This window comes from Rhincodon typus, chromosome 11, assembly GCF_021869965.1.
Source record: "Rhincodon typus isolate 14 chromosome 11, sRhiTyp1.1, whole genome shotgun sequence".
NCBI classification, from domain to species: Eukaryota; Metazoa; Chordata; class Chondrichthyes; order Orectolobiformes; family Rhincodontidae; genus Rhincodon; species Rhincodon typus.
In genome coordinates, this window is record NC_063342.1 from 18,775,743 (window position 1) to 18,802,552 (window position 26,810).

General features: G+C 41.7%; 2 protein-coding genes across 2 annotated transcripts in view; both read right to left on the minus strand.

Moving 5' to 3' along the window:
- The window catches only part of chaf1b (chromatin assembly factor 1, subunit B), a 53,550-nt gene extending 46,696 nt beyond the window's left edge, over window positions 1-6,854 (minus strand). The window contains exons 1-3 of the mRNA XM_048603042.1: window positions 6,693-6,854; window positions 4,637-4,772; window positions 1,377-1,509 (exon numbers count right to left, since the gene is read on the minus strand). Of these exons, the coding sequence (XP_048458999.1) occupies window positions 1,377-1,509; window positions 4,637-4,762 (259 nt within the window). The 5' untranslated portion in view covers window positions 4,763-4,772; window positions 6,693-6,854. The remainder of the gene's footprint in view (window positions 1-1,376; window positions 1,510-4,636; window positions 4,773-6,692) is intronic.
- A 13,487-nt stretch (window positions 6,855-20,341) lies between these two features.
- Window positions 20,342-26,810, minus strand: part of LOC125484442 — a 21,256-nt gene continuing 14,787 nt past the window's right edge. The window contains exons 4-5 of the mRNA XM_048603224.1: window positions 23,138-23,262; window positions 20,342-21,122 (exon numbers count right to left, since the gene is read on the minus strand). Coding sequence (XP_048459181.1) covers window positions 20,489-21,122; window positions 23,138-23,262 — 759 coding nt within the window. The 3' untranslated portion in view covers window positions 20,342-20,488. The remainder of the gene's footprint in view (window positions 21,123-23,137; window positions 23,263-26,810) is intronic.

The following is a 26,810-nucleotide window of genomic DNA, read 5'->3' on the forward strand; positions in this document are numbered from 1 at the left end:
AACCCCCTTCCCCTCCCCCTTTTCTGATGAAGGGTCTAGGCCCGAAACGTCAGCCTCTCTGCTCCTATGATGCTGCTTGGCCTGCTGTGTTCATCCAGCCCTGCACCTTGTTGTCTCTGTAACCAAATGGCTGGTTCTCCCAGTATTCCACATGAGCTAACCTTGCTAACCAGTTTACCATGAGTTTTACTGAAGTCCATATAGATCACGTCCACCACTCTGCCCTCATCAATCCTCTTTGTTACTTCTTCAAAAAATTCAATCAAGTTAGTGAGACATGATTTCCCACGCACAAAGCCATGTTGACTTTCCAAATACATGTAAATCCTGCCCCTCAGGATTCCCTCTGACAACTTGCCTACCACCAATGTCAGACTCGCTGATCTATAGTTCCCTGGCTTTTCCTTACCACCGTTCTTAAATAGTGGCAACACGTTAGCCAACCTCCAGTCTTCCAGCACCTCACCTGTGACTATCGATGACATATAGATTTGGTCAAAATCCTATGATTCTCTCCCTAAAAGCATTGTGGATCTACCTATGGGACACGGACTGTAGCATTTCAAGGCAGCAATTGACCACTACCTTCTCAAGGGCAACTAGGAACAGCCAGCAACACCCACATCTCAAGAGTAAATGAAAAAAATTATTTATGAGAACTCTATAATCTAAAGGTTATTTTAAAGGTAAAAGATGAACAATTGACATTTCTATGGCGAACATCCAAGTATGCCACATTGCTTGGGAGATCAGTATTATCCTTTTTAGTACTCTGTGTTTTAAGCTTATTGGGTCCTTTTTTTGAACAGATACAGGCAATAAGACAGAAAGATGCCAGGAGTCAGCTTGGAAGAGCTATGTAAAAACAGGCCAGAGAAAGGACCGTTAGACCACTAATCAAGAAGGCTTTGAGACGCATTCTTAAGGTGGGGATACACATTTATGAGGTGCTTAAACAGAGTTAAAGGATTGCCTGGCCGAATGCTAGCAGAAGGATTCCGAGGACTCTCACACTCCAAAGAATGGCAGGAAAGTGAAAAGAATCACAGTGAATTCCTGAGATCTGTGGCATGCCTTGATTTGGTTTCAAGCGAACTGACCCTCAGATCCTGTACAGGAGAAACAGTTTGGTCGGAATTGGAAACATAGCAGGAAGTAATCTGATGAAATTTTGGAGTTTTCAGAATAAGTGTTTGAAAAATAGTGTTAAGCTAATAGTATTTGCTTTGCTTAATTCTTGTACAATAAAAGTGTACTTTCATTTAAAAGATGAAACCTTTCAGTGTAATTATTTGAGGTAATAACCAAGAGTTCCATTTTGCATTTACAAAGCCAATGATCTCCCTCAACCATAATTATGCAAAAGTTTCACTTACCATCTCCTCCTGACGCGAGAACCTCACCATTCGGGGAGAATCGTACAACATTCACAGCTTTCGTATGACGGATTAGATTGGATAAAATATCCACCACTGCTTTTCCATCCTGGCCTTCATCTACCTTCCATATCTGCAAGAAAGCAATGGCGATGAAGCAGGTGAAGATGCCCAATCACAGCCAGTGTTTACAATGAGCATCACGGCTCCCCCCTAGAACCAAGAGCACACTGGGTTAAATCCTGAGAGCTACGTTAAATTGTCTGAGTGTTATATTGTGCTGCTGTGTCACAGTCAGAGTGAGGGAAACTGTCAAGCCTTTTGAGTGTCTACTTGTGAACAAGACCACAGTCTGACTGGAGATCTCACAATGACCTTATAAGCACCAAAGTTCACAAATAAACAAGGATCCCTTTGCCATGAGCAAAGGGGGTTCAGACAATAAGGCACCATCCCCAAACTGAGAAGAGAGAAAACAGACATGGTGAATTTTGTTTTAAATGAATAAATGAGGTAATGGCACTGTAGGCTTTAACAAAGTTTGCGATGGCTTCTACCTGCCAGCTTTCTCTGGGTGGACTACAACGATTGACGCAGAGATGACAGGGATGGTTCCTGTTCACAGATTTGTAGCCCATCTTGTTACCACGTTTATAGCAGAACAATACCTCTGCATAACAGGAAGCTTACTGCATCATCATGTAAATAATCAAAGCAGTCTTCAACACAATGAAACACAATTCAGATAAAGCTACGTCAGTATTAATGTTTCAAGTTGCTAGCATCAGCAAGGTATGGCAGCATAGCACTTGTTGCCGGGCTAGTAACACAGAGGACTGTATTCATAATGCAGAAATTCAGGTTTAAACACCCAATTAACTCTTTTTAGTAAATAGAACTGGAATAAAAATTAAGTCCATTTAGAAACAACTTGCTCATTAATGCCCTGAATTCAAATGTACTAAAAATGAGGCTAATCTCTAACTTACCTTTAAATACCTAGCAAGCCACTTGGTTCTATCAAAATTTGACAACTATAAGATGAAACTTTGAGGATCACTCAGCACTGACTTAGGCTTAGCATTCAGACAAACCCTAACCAGTTGACCCAGCAAAGTCCTCTGTACAAACATATGGGAGTCCTGTGCCAGAAGTGACAGAGCTGTCTCACAGACTGGACAAACTACAGCCCGATATAGTCAAACTCACTGAATCTGAGTGAAGACTGCAGATGGGCATCCCAAAAGCAGCACTAAGCATACCTAAGAATGATTTGCCAAACTGGTGACGCTGAATACAGGTGCTACAAGTACAACTGAAGTGGGAGCAGTATGGGATAGACAGAGCCAAGCAATCTCACAACCAGAGCAGATCAGAGCTGTAATGTCCTATGACATCCGGTCACGAGTGGTGGTATACACACACAACTTAGCCGAGGAGATGGTTCCACAACTATCACCATCCTCAAAGATAGGGGAGCCCAGCAGATCACAGCACAAGCCAATGATGAAACACATTTGGAGGAACCATGTTAGTCTCTGCCTGAAGTTCCTGACAGCCACACATCAAACTATTCAATTCATCATATGATATGAGAATATGGTCAGGCCAAGCTTGGGCTGATAAGTGGCAAGTAACAATCACAAGAGACAAATGACAGGTAATGTCTATCTCTAACCAGAGAGAATCTAACCATCTTTTCTTGACATTCAATCCCATTACCATTGCTGAATTACCAATATTCAGGCAGTAACTAACGGGCTGCCACAGGGATCGGTGCTGGGACCCCAGCTGCTCACAATATATATTAATGATTTGGATGAGGAAACAAAATGTAACATCTCCAAGTCTGCAGATGATACCAAGTTGGGTGAACTGTGATGAGGATGCACAGATCTTCCAGCATGATCTGGACAGGTTGGGTAAGTTGGCAAATCAATGACAGATGCAGCATTGTCTGGTTAAATGTGAGGTTATTCACTTCAGAAGCAAAAACAAGAAAGCAGATTACTATCTGAATAGCCGTAAATTGGGAGAGGGGAGTGTGCAGCGGGACCTGGGTGTCCTTGTGCACCAGTTGCTGAAGGTAAGCATGCAGGTACAGCAGGCGGTAAAGAAAGCAAATGGTATGTTGGCCTTCAATGCGAGAGGTTGAGTACAGGAGCAGGGATGTGTTGTTGCAGTTATACAGGGCCTTGGTGAGACCACACCTGGAATACTGTGTGCAGTTTTGGTCTCGTTTTCTGAGGAAGGATGCTCTTGCTCTCGAGGAAGTGCAGCGAAGGTTTACCAGGCTGATTCTGGGGATGGCGGGTCTGATGTATGAGGAGAGATTGACTAGGCTGGGATTGTTTTTGCTGGAGTTCAGGCGAATGAGTGGGGGGGGTCTCACAGAGACTTATAAAATTCTAACAGGACTGTACAGGGTAGATGCAGGGAGGATGTTCCCGATGGCAGGTGTGTCCATAACCATAGTCTGAGGATTTGGGGTAGACCATTTAGGACGGAGATGAGGAGACATTTCTTCACCCAAAGAGTGGTGAGACTGTGGAATTCATTAACACAAGAAGTAGTTGATGCCAAAACATTGAATGTATTCAAGAAGTGACTAGATATAGCACTTGGGGCGAATGGGATCAAAGGTTATGGTGAGAAAGCAGGATTAGGCTACTGAGTTGGACAATCAGCCATGATCGTGATGAATGGCAGAGCAGGCTCAAAGGGCCAAATAGGCTTCTTTAATAGCACCTTCCAAACCTGCAATCCCCTGCCACCCAGAAGGACAAGGGCAGCAGATACATGGGAACCTGCAAGTTTTCCTCCAATCCACTCACCATCCTGACTTGTAAATATATTGCCGTTCCTCCACTGTTGCTGGGTCAAAATCCTGGAATTCCTTCCCCAACAGGATTGTGGGTCCACCTTGCTTTTATTGATTCAGTTTATGCACATCGCTGGTAAGGTCAACATTTATTGAAACAATTAAGAGTGTTCAATAAATGTTGACCTTATCAGCGATGTGCACAAACTGAATCAACAAAAGCAAAGTAAATTCCATTGTGATGCTGCAGAGCAAACTGTTTACAAAAACAGCATTTTGAGGGAGAGGGGAACAAGATTTCTTATTCTTTCTTGGGTTGATGTGCATTTAAACAACGAGTGCCATCTGTCCAAAACCTCTTTAATTACAGCCCAGCATCCCAAATTCCAACTTGTTCTCCGGCAAAAATATTCAAATCAGCAGCAATCCAAGTCCTTACCCGAACTGCACTGTCTACCCCTGCGGAGGCCAATCGATCAGTTCTTCCATCTGGTCCATGCTGAAAGTCAACACTGTATACAGGTTCTTTGTTGTGCCATGCTATTTCACACGTGACAAACTTCATGCTGCTCAAGCTGAGGGAGTGTGGGAGGGGAGAGCAAAGTTACCATTCAGCAATTATTACATATTACAACAGAAAACTTGAGCTGCTTTGTGACTCCCAGTTGGCTTCTCAGGGGCTTTCAGATTCCCACAGAGAGATTTCAGCAGTGACAACAACTTTCCAGAATGCTTTTCTCATGCCTTCGTCATTGAATAGCACCAACATTCAGAAAGAAAGAATTTGCACAAACTCAGCATCAAGCACTCTCAGGTGCATTGGTAACCGGAGAATAAACCTCTTTCTACTTAGCCCTCCATTCACTGCAAAGTTTACACCGAGATGCTGCAACGAACTCAACACATCTTCCTCCGCCACTTTCACCATCTGCAATCCTACCCCACCACCAAAGAGGTATTTCCGTCCCCACCCCTATCTGCTTTCTGTAGGCACTGCTCTCACCGCAACTCCATCGTCTGCTCCACGCTCCCCACTAACCACACCATCCCCTGCACCTTTCCCTGCAACCGCACAAAACGCTACACCTGCCCCTACACCTCCCTCTCACTTCCATCCGAGGCCCAAACAATCATTCCAAATCTGACAGGGATTCACCTGTATGTCTTCTAATCTGGTCTACCGCATCCGTTGCTCCTGATGTGGTCCCCTCTATATCGAAGAGACCAAGCGTAGACTCGGTGACAGATTCACGGAGCATGTGCACTCTGTATGCTCCAATCAACCCCAGCTTCCTGTTGTCAGCCATTTCATCTCCCCTTCCCACTCCCTTGTGGGGAAGCTGTTCTTGAACCTGTTGGTACATGTATCTTCTGTCTGACAGAAGAGGTTGGAAGAGATTATAACCAGGGTGGGAAGAGGTCTTTTGATGGTATTGGCAGCCTTCTAGCAGGAGTGCAAACATTAAATCAGTTCTATTCCAGGTCTAGGTAATTTCTAACCAATGAGTTCAGTCATGTTATAAAAGACCCCTGCAGCAAATGGAACTTGAACTTGGGCTTGGGCTTCCTGGCTAAGAGGTACAGACACTACCAAAGACCACACATGTCCTTTATTCCAGTTCAATAACTGAATAATTCCCAACACCTTATCTGAAGTGCTTTATTGAATCCTTAATTCAAGCCTTCCAACAGTTCTCTTTGAATGCCCAGCTCCCTAAAAATAATCACCATCTCAGTAAATACATATGAAGTTGCTACAGCCAAAATAGTAACACGGATTTTATTTCTACAGATACTAACTGACCTACTTTGTGTCTCCAAAATATAATACTCCTAATCACATTTTGCTCAACCTTCATAGGGCTGTCAATATTCAATGTCCAGCTCCTCAATTAAAATGCATCCTGTCATCTAATTTCCTGATCAAAATTCCCAACGGCATCTTGATATTTTCACAAATTTGCAATGATAAGGCCTACCAAGTGGAAAAAAAAGTGAGCTAAGAAAAATATCGACTGACACAAACAAGAAGTTAACGGTACGTTAGCAACATTGGCCTCCTTATCAACATATTCTAGGCAACTGGGAAGAAGAAAAAAGGTTTGATACAAGGCAAACTTTGTAACAATCCCATAAAATCTATCTGCAAAAACAATCTGGAATGCAGTTTTGTGTCAATCGAACTCCAGAATAAGGTATACAAACTTTTTAAAAACTTTGAAAAAAGTTTCGGACAGACCTTATTGGAAAGGCTTAACAAATAACTGATGGGAGGACAATGATTACATTTAACAAAGAGAGCTATAAGAAGCAAAGCCCTGAATATGTTGCAGCAACCGGTGAATTGAATGACAAGGGAGGCAAAACTGGAGCTGTTTGCTGCATCCCCATTGAGCAAGTGAATATATATATATGTTAAAAAGCAGTAAGTTGATGTAAAGATGAATGTTTCACACTGAGCAGTTGTGCAGCTACATCTCTAAGCATCCCCTTACCTGGCCCGGGTCAACGTTCCTATTTCTGTATCAAGTCACTTTCCCGCGCGCGCTTCCCAGGTAACCACCCGCTACACTCCTCCACCGCCAACAAGACCTGCATTCCTCCAAGGCCAAGAGGGATCAGACACGACGCTGTCGAGACCATACAGTTACCCTACGGCGCCACCACCAGGAGGGGAGGTTCAAACCGCTGCTTGGTTTTTGATTTGTTGACTGAGACTTGACTTAATCCCCCTCCCTCGAGGATTATTTATCAAACTTATCAAGGGGAAAAAATATAAACTTTCGATTTTGTATGTATTTATTTGAGCAATTCAGCAACTGGCTTGACTCTGTGTTTGAGGCTAATTTCGTTTTTAGCGTGTTCCAGCTGTTGGAATAATTGGTGTCTTTCAACGTCTTGAGGGTGCAATTGTTGCCTTCATTTGTAAAAGTCCTCCTGTTTTTAATTATAGGATTCCTCTTCAGGATTCAAAAAGCACCAGAGCCTGTGATTATTTAGGTTACAGACTCATTGTCTCACTACACACGGACAAAGAAGGACATGAGTTTGACTGGGACAACACATCCATAATCACAGAAGCCAAAAAGATACACGCCAGGGAATTCCTGGAGGCCTGGTACTCTGACTGGAACTCCATCAACAAATAAATTGAATTAGACCCTGTGTACAAACCACTGAGAAACAGAACCGGAAATGGTACCAAACACCCCAGCAATCCGAGACATGTAAATAACAAGCAGGACAGAACACTGATGCTGCACCGGAGGCACACTGATGATGTTACCTAGCACGATGATGAAACGTTCGCAACCAAACCCACCAGCTTGGCCATCATGTTTACAAACTCATTGGGGGTTTAGAAGAATGCGTGATGACTTTATTGAAACATACAAGATTCTTAGGAGATTTGACAGGGTAGATGCAGAAGGGTTGTTTCCTCATGAGAGAGTCTAGAAACTGAGGGCATAATCTCAGAATGAGAGTTTGCTCTGTTAGGGCAGAGATGAGGAGGAATTTTATGTCGCAGAGGATAGTGAATCTGTGGAATTCTTCACCGCAGAGGGATGTCGACGCTGGGTCATTAGCTATGCTCAAGGCAGAGATAGACATTATTAAACAGGGATTAAAAGGTTATGGGAATAATGCAATAAAGTGGACTTGAGGATTATCAGATCAGCCATGATTTCATTGGGCTGAATGGCCCACTTCTATTCCTACATATGACAGGGTTGGGCAATTCAGCCCCTTGAGCTTGCTCCATCATTTATTACAATCATGGCTGATCTCACTCCACTTTCCTGCCCACTCTTCATAACCCTTCAACCCATTACTAATGAAAATCCTTCCACCTCCTCCTTAAATTAGCGTAATGTCTTGGCATCCAGCATACTCTCAGGTAGTGAATGCCATAGCTCCACAACCGATTGAGAGAAGTAATATTCTTCTCGTCTGCTTTAAATCTGCCACCTCTTACCCTAAAACTATGATCTCTCATCCCACATAAGGAAACAGCCACTGTACATCTGCTTTGTCAATCCTCTTTAGCATCTTATATACCTCTTATGAATTGATTGCTTTGTGAAATTGACTGGTTGGAAAGTATTTAAATACTGAAAAGTACAGCTGCTTCTTTGCACTAGTGAAAGACTTGTGCTGGAAGGATTTGTTTAGATAAAAGGGGCATTTTGAGAAAGTCATCTTGATTGTGCACTGTCATCCTTTGTACTGCCTGGGAGGTGGTTATCAGCAGCAACATTGCGACCAACCGCCATCTCCTCAGCTGCATGCCACTCCATGGCGTGAATAAAAGGAACAGTTTGAGAAGAAAAAGACATCAAAGACAATACACTTAATGCTAATTAAAGGCTTTCTACAAGAGACAATTTTGATTGAAATCCTTTATTCCTATGATGAACACCCTTGCAGTCAACTTGAAGAAAAGAGCAATCATATATGAAAATGTTGCGCAGAGATTTCGTCAGAAAACAGCTGTGTGAAAATGTAAAGCTTTTTGATAAAGTGTTCTGCTAACAATCTTACGTCAACCTCATTGAATAACTAAAGCATTTTCAAGCTAATATCAAGGAAAATTATTCAGATAAAGGACGTTTATGCCATCAGAATCTGTATCCAGTAATCAGTCAGTTATCCCTAATGTAATGCAGCTCTTTTTCAGCCTAATTCTAACAAACTGTGCAGGAGATAGGTCATTTGTACAGTTGAAGAACATCAAGAGTGAACTGCAGACAACAATGCTGTAAGTAAAGCTGTCTGCATGAACCATGATGTACATAGAAATTGATAAACTTGCTTATCATTTAGGGAGAAGTTTTCAAAAATCATGAAGGGACTGGGATATACTTGATCAGGATAAACTGGACCCGATCATCAAGAATGAGAGGTCAGAGATTTAAAATGATTTATAAACAAAGCAAATCTGATATGAGAAAATCTTTTTTCGCACAATGAGTCTGGAATACACTGCCTAGAAATGTGGTGGAGGCAAATTCCATTGAGGCATTCAAAACTACAAGGCTATGGGGAAATGACACAAGGTCACAATGCACATTTGAAGAGCTGGCGTAGACACGATGGGCCAAATGGTCTCCCTATGTACTGTAAAACTTCTGTGATTTTGTGATTTATCAGTGACGTTGCTGTCCAAAATCACAAAAGAAAATGCTTTAACTTGTACGCTGTTTCTGTTTAGCAAGTACTGCTCTTTAGAAGTACTGTCATGTTGCTGGAGATAAAAGGGTTTCCATACATGTTAATTAAAAAAAACACTGTTTTGATTTGAAAGTAGTTTGTAATGCATTGTATTTTTTTTTTACTTTAAATATGCAACAATAAAACTTTGATATTTTTATTTTCAGTGTGCTTTCTGTTAGAACAATACACATTTTAAAATAATGCTATGGGGCTCTTAAGCTTGTCATAATTTAGTGACTCAGCATGTTATAATCCAGCCCTGACTGTGTGATTCTAAACATAAACATCATCAACTTGGCACATATCTGTGGCCAATCCGTCACATGCAGCAGTGTTGTCCAAATCACTCAACATTATCACAATATTCTTGCTCGTTACAGATGGACTCTGTCAGAGTCCCAGGGAGAGAGTCCCAGAGAGAGAGACAGGAGAACAGGAGATGTAGACACCAGTACAGATAAACTTTCATTGTTAGCAATCAGGCAGAATGTAGGTGGGAGTTCATTCTCTGGTCAAACAGACAAGACCGGGAGTGATTTAATGTCCTACATAAGAGATTAGAATGTAACATTAAAGTACATGGGAATGGGGGTAGCGTACTGACATGTATATAGAACAGGTTGGCAGGCAGGAACCAAAGAGTAGGAATAAATGGGCCTTTGTCTGAGTGGCAGCCAGTGGTGTATCGCAGAGTCCAGTGTTTAGATGTCAGCTATTCACAATATATGATCTAGATGAGGAAACTAAATGTAATTTCTCCAAGTTTGCAAGTGACAAAAATGCTGGATGGGTGGGTGAGCTGTGAGGAGGATGCAGAGATGCTTCAGTGTGCCTGGGACAAGTGAATGTGTGGGTGAATGCATGTCAGATGAAGTATAAGGTGGATAAACGTGAAGCTATCCACTTCAGTAGCAAAAACAGGAAGGTAGATTATCTGAATGGCAATAGATTGGGAAAGGGGGAGGTTTAACAAGACCTGTATGTTTTCGTCCTCCAATTGCTGAAAGTAAGCAAACAGGTGCAGCAGGCAGTGAAGAAAGCAAATGGTATGTTAGTCCTGATAGTGAGAAGATTTGAGTACACAAGATTTGAGATGTTTTGCTGTAACTGTACTGGGCCTTTGTGCCTCTGCACGTGGAGTATTGTGTGCAGTTTTGGTCTGCTTATCTAAGGAAGGATGGTCTGGCTACAGAGAGAGTGCAACAAAGGTTTACCAGACTGATTTCTGAGATGGCAGACTGGCATATAACGAGAGACTGGATCGATTAGGACTATATTCACTGGAGTTTAGAAAAATGTGGGGGTGATTTTACAGAAACTGATAAAATTCTAATAGGACTAGAGAAGGTAAACACAGGAAGGATGTTCCCAATGATCGGGGAGCCCATCACCAAAGGTCACAATCTAAAGAAAGGCTACTCAGGATTGAGATGAGGAGAAATTTCTTCACCCAGAGAGAAGTGACCCTGTGGAATTCTCTGCCACAGAAAGTGGTTGAGGCCAAAACATTGAATGTTTTCAAGAAGGAATTAGATATACATCTTAAGACAAAAGGGATCAAAGAATATGGAGCAAAAGCAGGGACAGAACACCAAGTTGGATGATCAGACATGATCAGACTGAATGGTAGAGGAGGCTTGATGGGCCGAATGGCCAACTCCTGCTCCTATTTACTATGTTTCAATTAAGTACAAGGAAATCTGTTGTAAAACAATAAACAGACAATTAATAACAACAGTAGCTTCTCCATCCTTTACTGTTAACTCCTCTGTTCCTAATATGAGACTTCCTTCCAGAGTTGAAGATCCAGAGATTTTCATCTGAGTTGGAAATCTCAGAAAAAGTAGATTGTTTATGATATCTAACTATTCTTTCTGTAGTACAGATGTAGGTGTGACTATACATTTGCTTTGTGCACTCAATGTAATTTCCTGCTCTATCCCTCTGGCTACATATTTTAAGATCCAGTTAACTTTCCTTACTGCTGCTATATATTTCTCTTTTGGTCTGACTGAGTTATTTCCCTGTTATGAGTTCTGTAACCTACAGCTGTTTAGTTTTTATAATACACACTACCATGTATTTATTCCTAATCTTAAAACCTTGCACATGCCCACATTAACCACAGCACCTTCCCCTCTAACCGGCGAAGGTGCAACACCTGCCCATTTACCTCCTCCCTCCCCAGTATCCAAGGGCCCAAACATACCTTCCAGGTGAAGCAACACCACCTGCACTTCCCAGAATCTAGTCTACTGCATTCGCTGCTCACGATGTGGTCTCCTCTACACGGGGGAAATGAAGTGTAGACTGGATGACTGCTTCGCAGAACATCTACGCTCTGCTCGCATAAAAGACCCTGAGCTACCTGTTGCCTGCTACTTTAACGCACCACCCTGTTCCCTGGCCAACATCTCTGTCTCTGGTTTGCTGCAGTGTTCCAGTGAAGCTCAGCACAAGCTGGAAGAACAACACCTCATTTTCCACTTGGGGACCCCGCAGCCCTCTGGACTCAATATTGAGTTCAATAATTTTAGGGCCTAAACTCTCCCATGTCCCAGCGCACTACCCCACACATCAGGCCTTGTCACCACATAGCCTGCCATTACACACTACCTATTGTTAGTCACTAACAGTCCCCATTAACAACTATTCACCCTCCTTTGTCTATCCAACTGCTCTTCTCTCTCTTCAGGCTCTATCCTTTGTCCTCTTGTCTACTCCCTACCCCATCCCCCTTCCTATTTCCTGCATAAAAACCCACAATTTCCCAGCTGCGGTCAGTTCTGAGGAAGGATCACCGGACCCGAAACATTAACTCTGATTTATTCTTCACTGATGGTGCCAGACCTGCTGAGCTTTTCCAGCAACTTCTGTTTTTGTTACCCAATTCTAAGTCCACTGCAGGAGCTTCCATCCAATTCTGCACTCATCAACTTGTTTCATCAAGTGTATGGTGCAGAAACAGGTCAAATAGTGTCCATAACTATTTATGCTGCACACAATATCCCTCACACCCCAATTCATTTAACCCTACATCCCTCTATTTCGTTCCCACTCATTTCATTATCCAGCATTCCCTTAAACACATCTATACCAATTGCCTTAACTAGTCGTTGTAGTAGCCCATTCAACACTCTGATCACCCTTTGGGTAATAATGCTCCTCCTGAGTTCCATATTGAACTTATTAACAACTTACTTATACTTGGGACCCACTGTTCTGGTCTCATCTACAAGTGGAAAATAATTTCCCATGACTACCCTCCAACCCTTTTGTTATCTTAAAGATCTCTATCGTCATCCCTTAATGTTTTTCAATCCGATCCCTGTTAAAAAGGACTAAGTGCTTGATTTGATTTATAATGACCTTATTACCTATGTGACTATCTTAAGGATTTTTGCTCTTTGCTCCTCTGCCCCATTCAGACTTTATTGTCCAAGCAATTCTTCCTCCCAAAATCCACCACCTCACACTTAATTACCTGAAATTAATTTGCTATTTACTCACCCACTCTGTCAGTCTGTTAATGTTTCTTGAATTTCGTTTCAATCTCTCTTTGTATTAGCTACACCTCCAATTTGGTTGTGTCCGTGAATATTTGAATATGTTAATGTCAGTTGTAAGTAATAGCGATTCTAGCAACAATCTCTGTGGAACATCCCTTTCTACCTTTTACCCATTTGAGTAGCTACCCTAAACCCCTATACTCCATTTTCTGTTTTGTAGCCAGATCTCTATTCATTTTCCCTATTGCTCTAATTCCACATGTTCTGATCTTAGTCAAGCAGAACCATTTTGAAGGACTTTTGGAAATCAAATATATTGCATCTACTGCACAATCAAAAGTGACTCTGCAGAGATAATGATCTTTTGGTAAATATATACACTGAATGTCACATTAACTGTCAAAGATGCCTTACTATCCAAATGCAAAGCCCCTATATTTCAATATGTGTTTAAATTTTTTGATTTTCTTGTTCTGACAACACAACTGGCATCATTTCTTCGGAAGGTCAGAACTTAAGTTTCCATGGCAATTGAGGATAGACGTGAAAAGATGTACTAAACTTTGCTTTCAAATCCACACCCCATTTCACCACTGAGCCACATTTCTCTTCTTCATTTTAAAGAAGATTAAAATATTCACGGTCTTGATATTGCCAGTGTATCAGTGGAAATAAAGGCACCATCCAGTGCAGTTTCCAGCCACAGATCAGAAGTGATCTGCTGTAGTTTCCTGCCAGTTCTTAATTAGCTGATTTTGGCCAGGATGTCACTTGTGTGGACACAATTGGTCCCAATGTAGCTGCTACCCTGATCACTTTCCATTGATCCCCATGAGCAAGCATGTGTGTTTGGACATCAGGTGAAGCCAAGCAGATGTGAAACCTCTCTATAGCTTAATAATTTATTGAAAGGTTCCACCTAGGTACTTATGAAGAATGGTCAGTTAGGGCAATGTGTCAGAGAATGACTACTACCCATGGAATGATATCTCAGCCTAACACTTATTGTCAGGATCGAGAATAGTTGTGGTACACTATCAGGAAGCAGATAAATCTCCAAGGCTGGAAGAAATGTATCCCAGGCCGTTGAGTGAGGCAAGGGAGGAAATAGCTGGGGCGCTAGCAATAATTTTTAATTCCTGTCTGGCCAGAGGTGCCAGAGAACTGGACGACTGCCAATGTGGTACCATTATTCAAGAAGGGAGCAAGGGATAAGCCAGGAAACTACAGATCAGTCAGTGTAACCTCACTGGTGGGGAAACTATTGGAAGGAATTCTGATCTGAGAGAGGACTTAGAGAGGCACAGATTAATCAAGAACAGTCAACATGGTTGTGTTAAGTGGAGGTCATGTTTGACCAGCTCGATTGAATTTTTCGAAGATGTGGAGGCAATGCATTTGTCTACTTGGACTTCAGCAAGACATTTGATAAGCTCCCAGATCTTATCAGGATCAGTGACTGATAGCGAAGGTAAAAGCCCATGGGATCCGAGGAAATTTGGCTAATTTGGCCTAGAATTGCAGGAAGCATAAGGCGATAGTCAAGGGGTGTTGTTGTGATTGGAAGCCTGTATGTAGTGGGATCCCATAGGAATCAGTGCTGAAGTTCTTGTTGTTTTTGACTTATACAAATGATTTAGACTTGAACATAGGAGGGTAGATCAGTAAGTTTTCGAATGATACAAAAATTACTAAGGTGGTAAATAGTGAGGTGGATAGCCGTAGATTACAGGAGGATATAGACAGCCTGGTCAGATGGGCTGATCTATGGCAAATGGAATTCAATATGGATAAGTGTGAGGGGATGCACTTGGGCAGGGCAAACAAGGCAAAGGAATACATGATGAACAGTTGGACTCCGGGAAACACCAAGGATCAGAGGAACCTTGATGCACATGTCCATCAGTCGCTTAAAGGAGCAGGACAGGAAGTGGTTAAGAAGGCATTTGGGACACTTGTCTTTCTTATTCGAGGCACAGCGTTTAGGAGCAGGGAAGTTATGCTGGAACTGTATAAAAAGTTGGTTAGGCCACAGCTAGAGTATTGTGTCCAGTTCTGGAATCTGCATTGTAGGAGGGCTGTGATTACACTGGAGAGGGTGCAGAGGAATTTACTACGATGTTACATAGGCTGGAGAGTTTTACTTATGAAGAAAGATTGGATAGATTGTTGTTTTCCTTGGAGCAGAGGAGACTGAGGAGGAACATGATTGAGATGTAGAAAATTATGAGGGGCATAGACAGGAAAGAACAGGTGGAGGGATCAATGATGAGGGGACATAGATTTAAGGTCAGGGTCAGGAGGTCTAGAAGTGATATGAGAAAGAAATATTTTACCTGAAGCTTGGTGGAAATCTAGAACTCACCACTTGGAAGGCTGGTAGAGACAGAAACTATCATAACATTGAAGAAGTTTTTAAATGTGCACTTGTGACGCAAAGGCCTACAGGGCTATGGGCCAAGTGCTGGAAAATGGATATAGAATTGTTAGGTGGTTGTTTTGACCAGCACAGACTTGATGGGCTGAAGGACCTTCTTCTGTGCTGTAGACTGTGATGACTAAGGACATACCCTCTGTACAAATTCCAAGCTTAACTAAATCTAGTATTAAAGAAATCTCAAAAGCAGCAGTTTAATAGTTTCATTGCAAGGCATAGCAAAAGATTAGTCTTTTTCGAATTCAAAAGAAAACAGAATGAACGCATGCAGTCAACTTATTGTGCTTTTTTAAATTACTGTGTCAAATTTAATCCACTGCTTTATTTCTCAAAATCTACCCTTGTCTTCCAATGTTCATTTTGCATTAATGAGATAGAACCAATTGAATGGTGTTTCTTTTTAATATTGTTCATTCACGAATGTATTTTGGAATTATTTTAACATTTTGATTGCCTTGAAATTAAATAGCCTGAAGAACATCTCCCTTGAGGCTACACTTTGCTACTTCCAATGTGATTACTATGGCGTGAAGGTTGTCATAACATCATTACTTTCTTTGCAAAGTTTCATTTGCATTGAGGCAAAAAAATCTGTAATTTTTAAGTCAGCTGGGTACAGGATGGTATGTTAAGATAGAAAAGCATCTCAAACATATTATTCTCTTAACATTAATATTCTCTCAATATTATTCTCTTCACTCCTTGCTCTGTTTCCACCGGCGTGTAATTGGCGTCACTCCACGTTCCAATTTATTTTGCAGTGACAGTGCATAATGAGTAAGATTTCCACTGATAATCCAGAACCTATATTTGTCCATGTACAAAAGCGATGCACAGAGTTTGCTTTGCTCCATTTAATACATTCCCTTCTTAGGCAGTGCCTGGGAATAACTTTCTTCCAATCTGGTGTGAAGTGACTAAACAGTCTAGTGCTGGATCTGCACCCCCTGCCTCTGATGTGGCAGGTGCTGTTTGAGAAGGCAGCTTGGTGACATGCTCGGGATCTCACATGTTCCTTCTGCTGTTTGCACTTGACCCTCCCTGCCTATTGGAGACACACAGAGTGGTTGGCACCTTAGCGGTTGCTTCTTCTTCAGTTTGGGGGAGGAGGTCCTAACTAGAGATTCCCACGAGTTGATGTGGATATTACATTCTTTGAGGGAGACTTGAAATATTTCCCCTGTCTTCCTTGCCACAGATCCACCACAGACCCAGACCCAGACATAAATTGAAGGTCAGAGTAGGGAGCTTGTTTTGAATATCTTTTGTCAGGCATGCTAATGAGGGGGCTTGCCTAATGATTAACTGCAACCAGCATCTCAATAGTAAGGATGTCAGCCCTAGAGAGGCCACCAACATTACTGATTTACTGAGTATTGTGGTGGTATTTCTCAAGGGGCTTGAGATATCTGGTGTACTTTGTCCATGTCTCCAGTGAATACAGGAGAGCTAGTAACTCTGCTATCTTTTAGACCATGAGCATCCTGTCAGGCTTGTGGTCTTTGTCATCATACACTCTATTCCTCAGATGGCCAAATGCTGAATTGGAGGCAATGTTGAATTTTACTGATGTTTGCCCTCACTGAGAGGGGCCCCCCCAGGTATAGGAATTGATCCACATTGTCCAATGGCTCCCCCTAGATCTTGATAGTCAGGGAGCAGTGTTCTGTAATGGGAGCAGGCAGGTAGAAGACCTTTGTGTTCCAGATATTTAATTTAAGGCCCATTTGCTCATAGGTCTCTGTGAATATGTGGACAGTAATTTGGAGTTCAACCTTTGAGTGTGCACGTACACACATTTCATCTCCATACTGTCGGTTGAATAGTTTCCTGCTTGACCTGTAGCAAGGTTTCACTCCAGCAGGAAGCTTCATGGAAATGGGTGGAGTGTTGGGGCAAGACAGAGTGAGAAGAGAGTTGGTGCAATGACATGTCCTTTCTCTGTCCTAGTTTGTACACGGAGTAAGTCTCTGGTGGATCTGCTTGTGTGAATGCAATCATACAGCAGGTTTGTGCAGGACACTCCATATTCCTTTCAGATTGATAGACACATTAACTAAACATAACCAGTCACTTTTCCTGGCATGTTATTGTCCTGATTAATTTAATTCTAATTAGCTGCCATAATACTGACATAGCTGTGATTTAAGAAAGTAACGGCATATTACATCAAAGACATGGATTAAGCCAATTCTTCCTAGAGTATGGGTAGATTATATCATTGTCTGTTCTTAGAGTTTGTTTTACTCACGTCTTTCTATCAATTATAGACTTTATTGAAAGATACTCTGCTGAAATGTATGAAATGTTGGACATGTGTTGGGTGCTGCCAGAGTGCAGGGAAGGACAGTAGTATTTAGTATTTCCCCCATGCTCCTTTGCTGACAAGGGCATGCTCAGGACTCTTGTGTTCCTCCATTTCTCTCTTTACATTATTAAATATTGCTAAATTACACAGTTCCACAGCTCTCAGTCTTTCCTTGAAATGTGTATCATCCATATCAGTCCTGATGGTGACAAGTAGTAGGCTGTTCAACCGCAAAGGCATCACACTGCACACAAGCAGGTTCATCAAAGGTCACAAGGTCGTGAATAGGCAGAGGAAGTCCATTAATCCTAGGGACACTGAGGCTCTTACCCCCACTAATGATAAGCTGATTTTACTCAGCATACAAGAGAATCAAAAGCCTATTGTAGCTCTGAGCCAGGAAGCACAGGTTCAAGTCCCACCTGCTCCAGGTCTGCAACCCAATAAATCCTGAAACTGAGTCTAAAAAACATTTTTATTACACATACAAAGATTCAATTTCTTGCGCATTTGGAAGATTAACTTAAACATGTGAGAAACTTCAATTAGTAAAAATATTTTGATAAACTTTTGACAATTTTACCCATCCATCCATAAAAATACATTGTCAGATATGATAAGACATTTTTAATAAAACTGTTGGAAGAAGAAGTGCTCCAATAAGTTAAAATGTTTATTTACATAACACACGGGGAAGTTAGTGAAACATTTAACTTTATTGAAGTCAAATTCCCTCTGGAATGTGGCAAACGTTGTGCTAGTGAAGGATGTTGATGCTGGGAAATGAAGTGCATCCATTCCAGTGAGCCAGCCTTAACAACAGCAAGCCTTCCCAGAGAACAGTACTTTGTGTCAAACAGATGTTCTGGACCTCAAACATGAAAGGGTATGAACTACTACAGATTGTGACATGTTACATTTCCTGCAACAACTAGTCCATGACTTTCCTGATTAAAAGTGTCAGCTCGTGTCAAAATAACCGTCCTTGTGTTCTGGCAAGCGACCCACATCAAAGATCCAGATTGAAAGTACCCGAAATAATTTCACACAGGATCTTCGCAGCTAAGGGAAATTTGCATTCTTCAACAGAGACTTAATTAGCACCCAAGTATCAGAGGTGCAACGCTGACATCTTTGTACCAATCCTCTGTACTTGTGTTTTATGACATTTGCACGTTATTTGTAAATCATGAAAAAGCTGGATGATGCTTTTATCAATAATTTTGAAATAATTCCAAACACATTTGTTCATTTCAAACAAAATGTACACGATAGTGTCCCTCATTTCAAAAGCGTAAAGGTGGCAGAACAGCTCTGATCTGAAACATTAATTTTCTTTCTCTCTCCACAAATGCTGCCTGAACGGAGTATTGTTAGAAGTTTCTGTTTTTATTTCAGATTTACAGCATCCAACATTTTTTTTTGCTGTATCAAACCTGAGTTCAAACATCAAAAATAGTTTATCCAGCATAACAAAATGAAGCAGGTTTTCTTTCAACACAATATCAATAAGACGTCTTTCAAATCGGCACTCGCCAATAAATTACATTTGAATTATTGCAGTTACCTAATATTACAAACAGCAATGAGAAGAAAATCTCTCTTTCCCTTTAAATTGGGGTACTGGGGCATTAGCCACGTTTTGGTCCACAAATGCTAGAGTCAGGGCTATCTTAAAGCACTTTAAGAACAGAGCTCAAATTTCTTCCATTTGGAGTTAAAACTGCCTGCACATCAGCCTCCCATCCATTGACTTAATCTACACTTCCCACTGCATCAGGAAAGTAAACAACATAAACAAAGATCCCTCCCACCCCAGTTATACTCTCTTCCAAACTCTTCCGTCGGGCAGAAGATACAAAAGTTTGTATACACGTACAAACAGATTCAAGAACAGTGTCTTCCCTGTTATTATCAGACTTTTGAATGGACCCCTTTAATGTTAATGTTGATCTCGGTCTGCACCTTCTCATCAGTTGTAACATTGTACACTGCACTCTGTCCTGTTACCCTGATGCACTTGTATAGTACGATCTGCTTGTAAAGCACATAAGACAACATTTTTCACCATATTTCGGTACATGTGACAGTAATAAATCAAATCCAATCACTCTTGGGTAAAGCAATGATTTGGGGGAAGCAGGAGGAATTTGTTCTGAACCTTAAGTATTTGCGTGAAGGATTTTCCCTTTATTATGCCAACCAGCCACATTTTGCACCAGCTCACCAAAGCAGTGCTCTCTTTACAGATTTCTACTCTTCATCATCTCCCCTATAATTTGAAATATATTTCTCTCAAACTCTGAAAAATTCTGAACAGTGGCAGTCCGCTCCCTCTATTCGCATCTCACCCAAACAGGAGGTTGACCCTTTTCCTTTCAAATGTAAATTAATTAAATACTACTTCCATTTTGACAAATAAATACTTGAAAAGAACCAAAATTAGGAACAAGCATGAAAACTCAGCAGGCAACATAAAAATAAACAAACATTTCAAAACCTATCTGCTAACAGATTTCAAAGTTGCTGGAAAAGCTCAGCAGGTCTGGCAGCATCTGTGAAGAAAAAAATCAGAGTTAATGTTTCAGGTCCGGTGACCCTTCCTCAGATCCCACAGACCCTTCCTCAGAACTGAGGAATACAAATAACAAAACATTAACTCTGATTTTTTCTTCACAGATGCTGCCAGACCTGGTGAGCTTTTCCAGCAACTTTGTTTTTGTTCCTGATTTACAGCATCCACAGCTCTTTTGGTTTTTATTTGCTAACAGATTTCGCTAGAAGTGGTTGTGTTGTTGCTAATTGTTCGAAGTCGGACTGAGTTCACTTGTGACAAAGATTCTTCTTGATAGTCTTCTGTGTAAGTTCAATAAGCTGATTCTCCAAACTGTGTATTCTTCTCAATAAATTGTCATTTTGTGTTTTATAACAGTCCCTTTCTTTAATTGTTAGTTTTAACAAGGTTTTCAGGATCTTCAGTTGACTGTTATCTGGTGTGGAGTGAAGGTCTTTGTACTTAGAAGCAGGATTTGAGAGTGGCTGTCGGAGCAGGGTGCTGGTGCAAGGGTCTCCATTCACAAAACCAGCCATATCGCCTTTTACTGTTTTTAGAGAAAACGGCAGCACAATGTGCTGTGCAACAAGTGATTGTGGAGAATGTCCACTAAGTACGTTTTCACCATCATGGGCAGAATCTGTAGAACAATCCACAAGTTCAGACTTCACCCTTGACAATTCAACAGCCCTCTCAAGTCTTTCCTTGTGCATTTCTTGAAGGATAGTTGTGTCATAGTCTTCCACATGTGATTGTCCTACACCAGACTGTATGGACATTTCAATTTCTCCTTGTCCATTTGAGATTACTGTTGTGGCCACAGCACGGTTAGATAGAATCTCGACAGCATCACCCACCTTTAATCCTTTCAAATTCTGATTTTTGGATTTTGTATTCATGTGGCTGCAAACATGAAACAAGAATAATTTAATCCGAAGACCAGTTATTTGTTTGTGATGCTTTTGCCACAGTTAGCACAGCTCAGTTGATAACATTATCACTCGAGTCAGAAAATTAGAGATTCCAGTCCCATTTCAGGTGGTAAGAACCTAATTTTATTTTATTAACCTATTTTTCTCATCAACCTGTTCAGAGATGTTATTGTGCTCTTCTGGAGTGGGTGGGACTTGAATCCAGGCCTTCTGGTCCAGGAAGAGGGACACTATCTCAAGAGGTCTTAGTCTGACAATGCAGTGAATTGGTAAATAAGCTGTGGAAAGTGAATACCACAGACCTTACAGCATTGTTCAAGCAAGATGTTCAGGCCAGCAACTTCCTTCAACCAACACTTCCAACATCATTGTTGGGTTTGGGACTGTGCCATTTGTGAAATAGGAACCACATTTGCCAACATCTAAACAGCACCTTCGCTACAAATTTTTGTAGGTGACAAGATTCAAGCCATTTCTGAAGAAGGTAACATCTCATGTAAGAGAAGGTTCTCACCAACAGATGGACACCAGCATCAGACAAAGTAACAGTTTGCATAGCAATCTAATACATACAGATGAAGCTCTGAGCCATACAAATTTTACGCCTTTAGATTTCCATAAATACTCATTAGACACCTTCGGACCTAGCAATGCTTACTTCTGTTTTGGGGATGGAAGAAAACTCATGGAATATATTTCAGAAACCCTTCTCACACTCTGCCCTTCAGACTATTAGTTATTAACAAAGTTGGACAGTAAAATCCCCCATATCACTACTCTATAGTTATTCATCTCCAATACTTTCCTATAAAATTGTTCCACAGTGTCTTTCCCTCATTGGTGACCTGTACAATACACCCCATAGTACAGTGTAAAGGTGCTTCTATTGTTTCTTAGCTCTAACCAAATAGATTCTGTCCTTTATCTCTATGGGACATTGCAGTGCTAGACAGAGACAATGTTCTCCTTAATCAGTACAACCAAACCTCCTTTCTTTCAACACCATTCTTCTTGAAAATAATATATCTAGGAGGCTGGCAATGGTCTAGTGGTATAATCACTGGACTGTTAATCCAGAGACCCAGATAATGACCTGGGCATGAATCCTGCCATGGCAGATGGTGGAATTTGAATTCAATAAATATCTGGAATTAAGAATCTAATGATGACCATGAATCCATTGTCGATTGTCAGGAAAAACCCATTTGGTTCACTAATGTCCTTTAGGGAAGGAAACTGCCATCCTTACCTTGTCTGGCCTATATGTGACTCCAGACCCACAGCAACGTGGTTGACTCTTAACAGCCTTCTGGCAATTAGGGATGGGCAATAGATGCTGCCTAGCCAGTGATGCCCTCATCCCATGAATAAATAATTTTTAAAAAGTACCCAGTTCTGTCCTTTATTGAGCAAAGTCTCAGGCATCACCACATCACATTCCATGTGACTATATATTATTGCAGTACTTCATTTTTTAAAAAAAATTAATTCATGGGATGTGGGCATCACCAGCTGGCCAAACATTTATTACCCATCCCTAATTGTGTCTCAATCCAAGTGGCTTGCTAGGCCCATTTCAGAGGGTCAACCATATTGCTGTGGGTCTGGAGTCACATGTAGGCCAGAAAAGGCAAGGATGACAGATTTCTTTCCCTAAAAGACATCAAAGAATCACATGGATTTTTATGAGAATTGACAATGGTTTCATGGTCATTGTCAGTCTTTTAGTTCCAGACTTTTATTGAACTGAAAGTCTACCATCTGCCATGGTAGCATTCAAACCGACGCCCCAGAACATAATCCTGGGGTTCTGGATCACCAGCCCAGTGACATTACCACTGCCTCCCTGGATTTACTTTGTGATGTTCTGAATAAATTGCTAGTCCAGACGGAGATATATGCATTGCGTACTAGATGAGAATTATGTCTAACTTGGTAGGAGGCCACTCCGAGGATTCCAGGGGATCCGGGCTGGTGTTCCCTTACCTGGTGAGTGCTGGGTTTGAAGTTGCTATTGAACTGTTGCCCGTGTCGGATACAGTTTTCTTCCTGGTCACTGCCCATTTTGTAATGGTTGGGGTTATTGTCATTTCAGGTGGAGTGGGACTGGGCTGGCCATACAATGCAATGCGAAATGCCCGAGACAGAAAAAAAAACACAAGTAACATACCATGCTAGGTACATTTTGTCAAATATCTATCAATGTGTTTGAAAATTTAAGCTTTCTAGATTATTTTCTTTTCTAAGTTTGTCCTCTTCATTGCTAAGATAGGTAAGGGAATGTTCTACAGGTGCTGGCAGATCGCTGGTACTCCAGCCAAGTGGCATTCTTTCAACTAAGGATATAGATAGCAACTGCTCACTCCTTAATTTACATTCAACAATTTGAACATTAACTTGTCCTCACCCAGATTTTTCTCCAGTAAGGAGAGAGATTTGGGGTTGGTGGGTGCTATGACACCCACATGTGGGAAACTCAACATCAGCAATGACTGCTTTTTTTCACTGAAGGGCCCTATCTTGTAGTGTTGGAGTTACAACTTTGTTGGGAGATCACAAATGTTCATGAAAGGGCAACCTCCCATCCATTAACTTCACCTGCACTTCCCACTGCATTGGGAAAGCAACCAACATGATCAAAGACACCTCCCACCCCGGTCATACTCTCTGCCACCTTCTTCTGACGAGCAGAAGATGTCAAAGTTTGTATACATGTACAAACAGATTCAAGAATACCTTCTTCCCGACTTTTATGAGACTTTTGAATGGACCTCTTTAACGTTAATGTTTATCTATCTCTGCACCTTCTTAGCAGCTATAACATTGTATCCCGCACTCTCTTCTGCTACCCTGATGCACTTATATAGTACAACCTGCCTGTAAAGCACATAGGACAACATTTTTCCCTGTACCTTGGTGACAGTAATAAATCAAATCAAAACAAGGTCTGAAGAACTGTCAAGTCTTTTAAAAATCGATAAACTGCTTGCTGACGTTTGTGAATCGAAAGGTAATCATTCCAGCAATTTCAATAGCTGCTTGTGAATATAACCTTGAAAACTGCCCCTCCTTTTCAGAACCTGCACAGTGGCACAGTGGTTAGCACTACTGCCTCACAGCGCAGGGTCCTGAGTTCAATTCTAGCCTCGGGCAACTGTGTGTGTGGAATTTGCACGTTCTCCCTGTGTCTGTGTGGGCTTCCTCGGAGTGCCCGGTTTCCTCTCACAGTTCAAAGATGTGTAGGTTAGGGAAATTGGCCATGCAGAATTGCCCATAGTGTCCAGGGATGTAAGAGTTAGGTGGATTAGCCATGGGAAATGCAGGGTCACAGGGATAGTGTAGGGGTGTGAGTCTGGGTGGGATGCTCTTTGGAGAGTTCGTGTGGACCTGTTGGGCCAAATAGCCTGTTTCCACACTGTAGGAGTTCTGATTCTGAATCTGTCATTATCACAGTTGAGGTCGTCAGTTTGGTCAGCAACTCAAAGAGATTATTAAAGGATTAGCTTACTTTGATATGGTGTCTGAATGTAATTTTAAAAAAAATAATGTTTACAAGAATGATCTGGAGGATGAACAGCTTGTCTTATTAGGAGCGGTTGAGGACTCTGGATCTGTACTTGATGGAGTTTAGAAGGCTGAGGGGAGTCTGATTGAAGCTTACAGAATACTGAGAGGCCTGCATAGAGTGGACATGGAGAAGATGTTTCCACGAGGAGAGACTAGAATCCAACAGCACAGCCTCAGAGTGAAGGGATGACCCTTTAGAACTGAGATAAGGAGGAATTTCTTCAGCCAGAGGGTGATGAATCTGTAGAACACATGGCCTCACAGCCTTCTGTGGCAACATCATTGAGTGTATTTAAGACAGAGATAGATAGGTTCTTGGTTAGTAAGGGCATCAAGGGTTACAGGGAGAAGACAGGAGAATGGAGTTGAGAAACACATCAGCCATGATCAAAAGGCAGAGTAGACACCTACCCACCCATCTCTTTCAACATTCCATCCCCCAACAACTGACAGACGGTATCTGCAGCGTGTACAGTCCATCACATGCCCTACAACAATCCAGCAGCAATTTCCAAACCTGCGACCTCTATCATCTAGAAAGACAACGGCAGTAGATGCAACGAGAACACCACCAGCCTCAAGTTCCTCTCCAAACTACACTCCATCCTGACTTGGAAATCTACTGCCCCTGCCTTCTCTGTTGTTGGATTAAAATCCTGGATCTCCCTTCCTAACCACAATATGGGTGTACGTATCCCATACTGTGGTTAGGAATTGCTCACTACCACCTTCTCAAGAGCAATTAGGGATGGGAAATGAATACTGGCCCAGCCTGTGTCACCAATATTCCATGGATAAATAATTTTTAAAGAGATTACCAGCAGAGGGGCTGTCCAACAAAAGTCTTAAATAGGGAACCGGAAATGTGTCTATCTGTAGCGGTGAGGTCTCACTGCCTGAATGGCAGTGAGGTGTGGTGTTCACAGCAAACACTGGTGGGGAAATTGTGTGGATACAGCCTGTAATTTCTGGCCTGGATCTCTTCACAGGGGCAATGTGACAAGGCAACTGCAGATCTGAAACTTGATCTTGAAGCTGACTATTACCTGGATACAAGATACTGGTCATCACTGATACACATGTTCCCAACATCATCCGTGAGGTGAAGTTCTTCTGCATGGATAACAAAGCAATCTTGGGTAGCTCCACAAAAAGACCAGCACAGGTAGGCTGGGCTGAATGGTCTATTTCTGCACGGTATCATTTTATGATTCTTTGTTGCTGCAAAGGATGAGTCAGGGTCTGAATTTACCTTGTAAGTTTACCGTTAAAGCCTCTACAATTCAAGCAGATTGTGCTGTATTTTTACTTTTTCACTTCCCCTTTCCACTGCTACATGAAGCAAATAGAAAGAAGAAATGTTGTGGGTGTTCACCCTCAAACCTCACAATCTGTCATTCAGTCAGAAACCATTACCTTGGAAGATAAAATTACTGTAAGTACCCAAGTAATGGGTCATCACAGATAAAGATTGACCCCTGAACTTTGGCCAAACATTCATACTCTTTGTTATTGTTTGGTCAGACTAGACTCGTCCTGGTGCAAACCCACTCAATGAGAGATGCATAGAATAACAACTGAAGTGGAGATGGCTATTCAGCTTCCCATGTCTGCAAAGGTCAACATAAGATGTCAAGGCTACCACGTGGTGTGTCCCTGTCAATTCCCCACTCTATTATAGCAACATGGTACCAAGAACATACACCACCCACTAAAAAACCCATTTACTAACATAATTCAGTAATAAAATACTTCTGTCTCTTTTTGGGAGTGGGCTTGGTAGGAACAGTCTACAATCTGGCAACTCTGCAACAGTAAGGGTTGGATTGCAACTTCCTCAAAACTATTACTTGTGTAAAAATTAATCTGGCACTTTCTAACTAAACATTTAATCTTAGAAACAATGTTTACCCAACTGTATTCAGCAGAGATAGTAGGAACTGCAGATGCTGGAAAATCTGAGATAACAAGGTGTAAGAGCTGGATGAACACAGCAGGCCAAGCAGCATCACAGGAGCAGGAAGGCTGACGTTTCGGGCCTAGACCCTTCATCAGCTTTTCTGATGAAGGGTCTAGGCCCGAAACGTCAGCC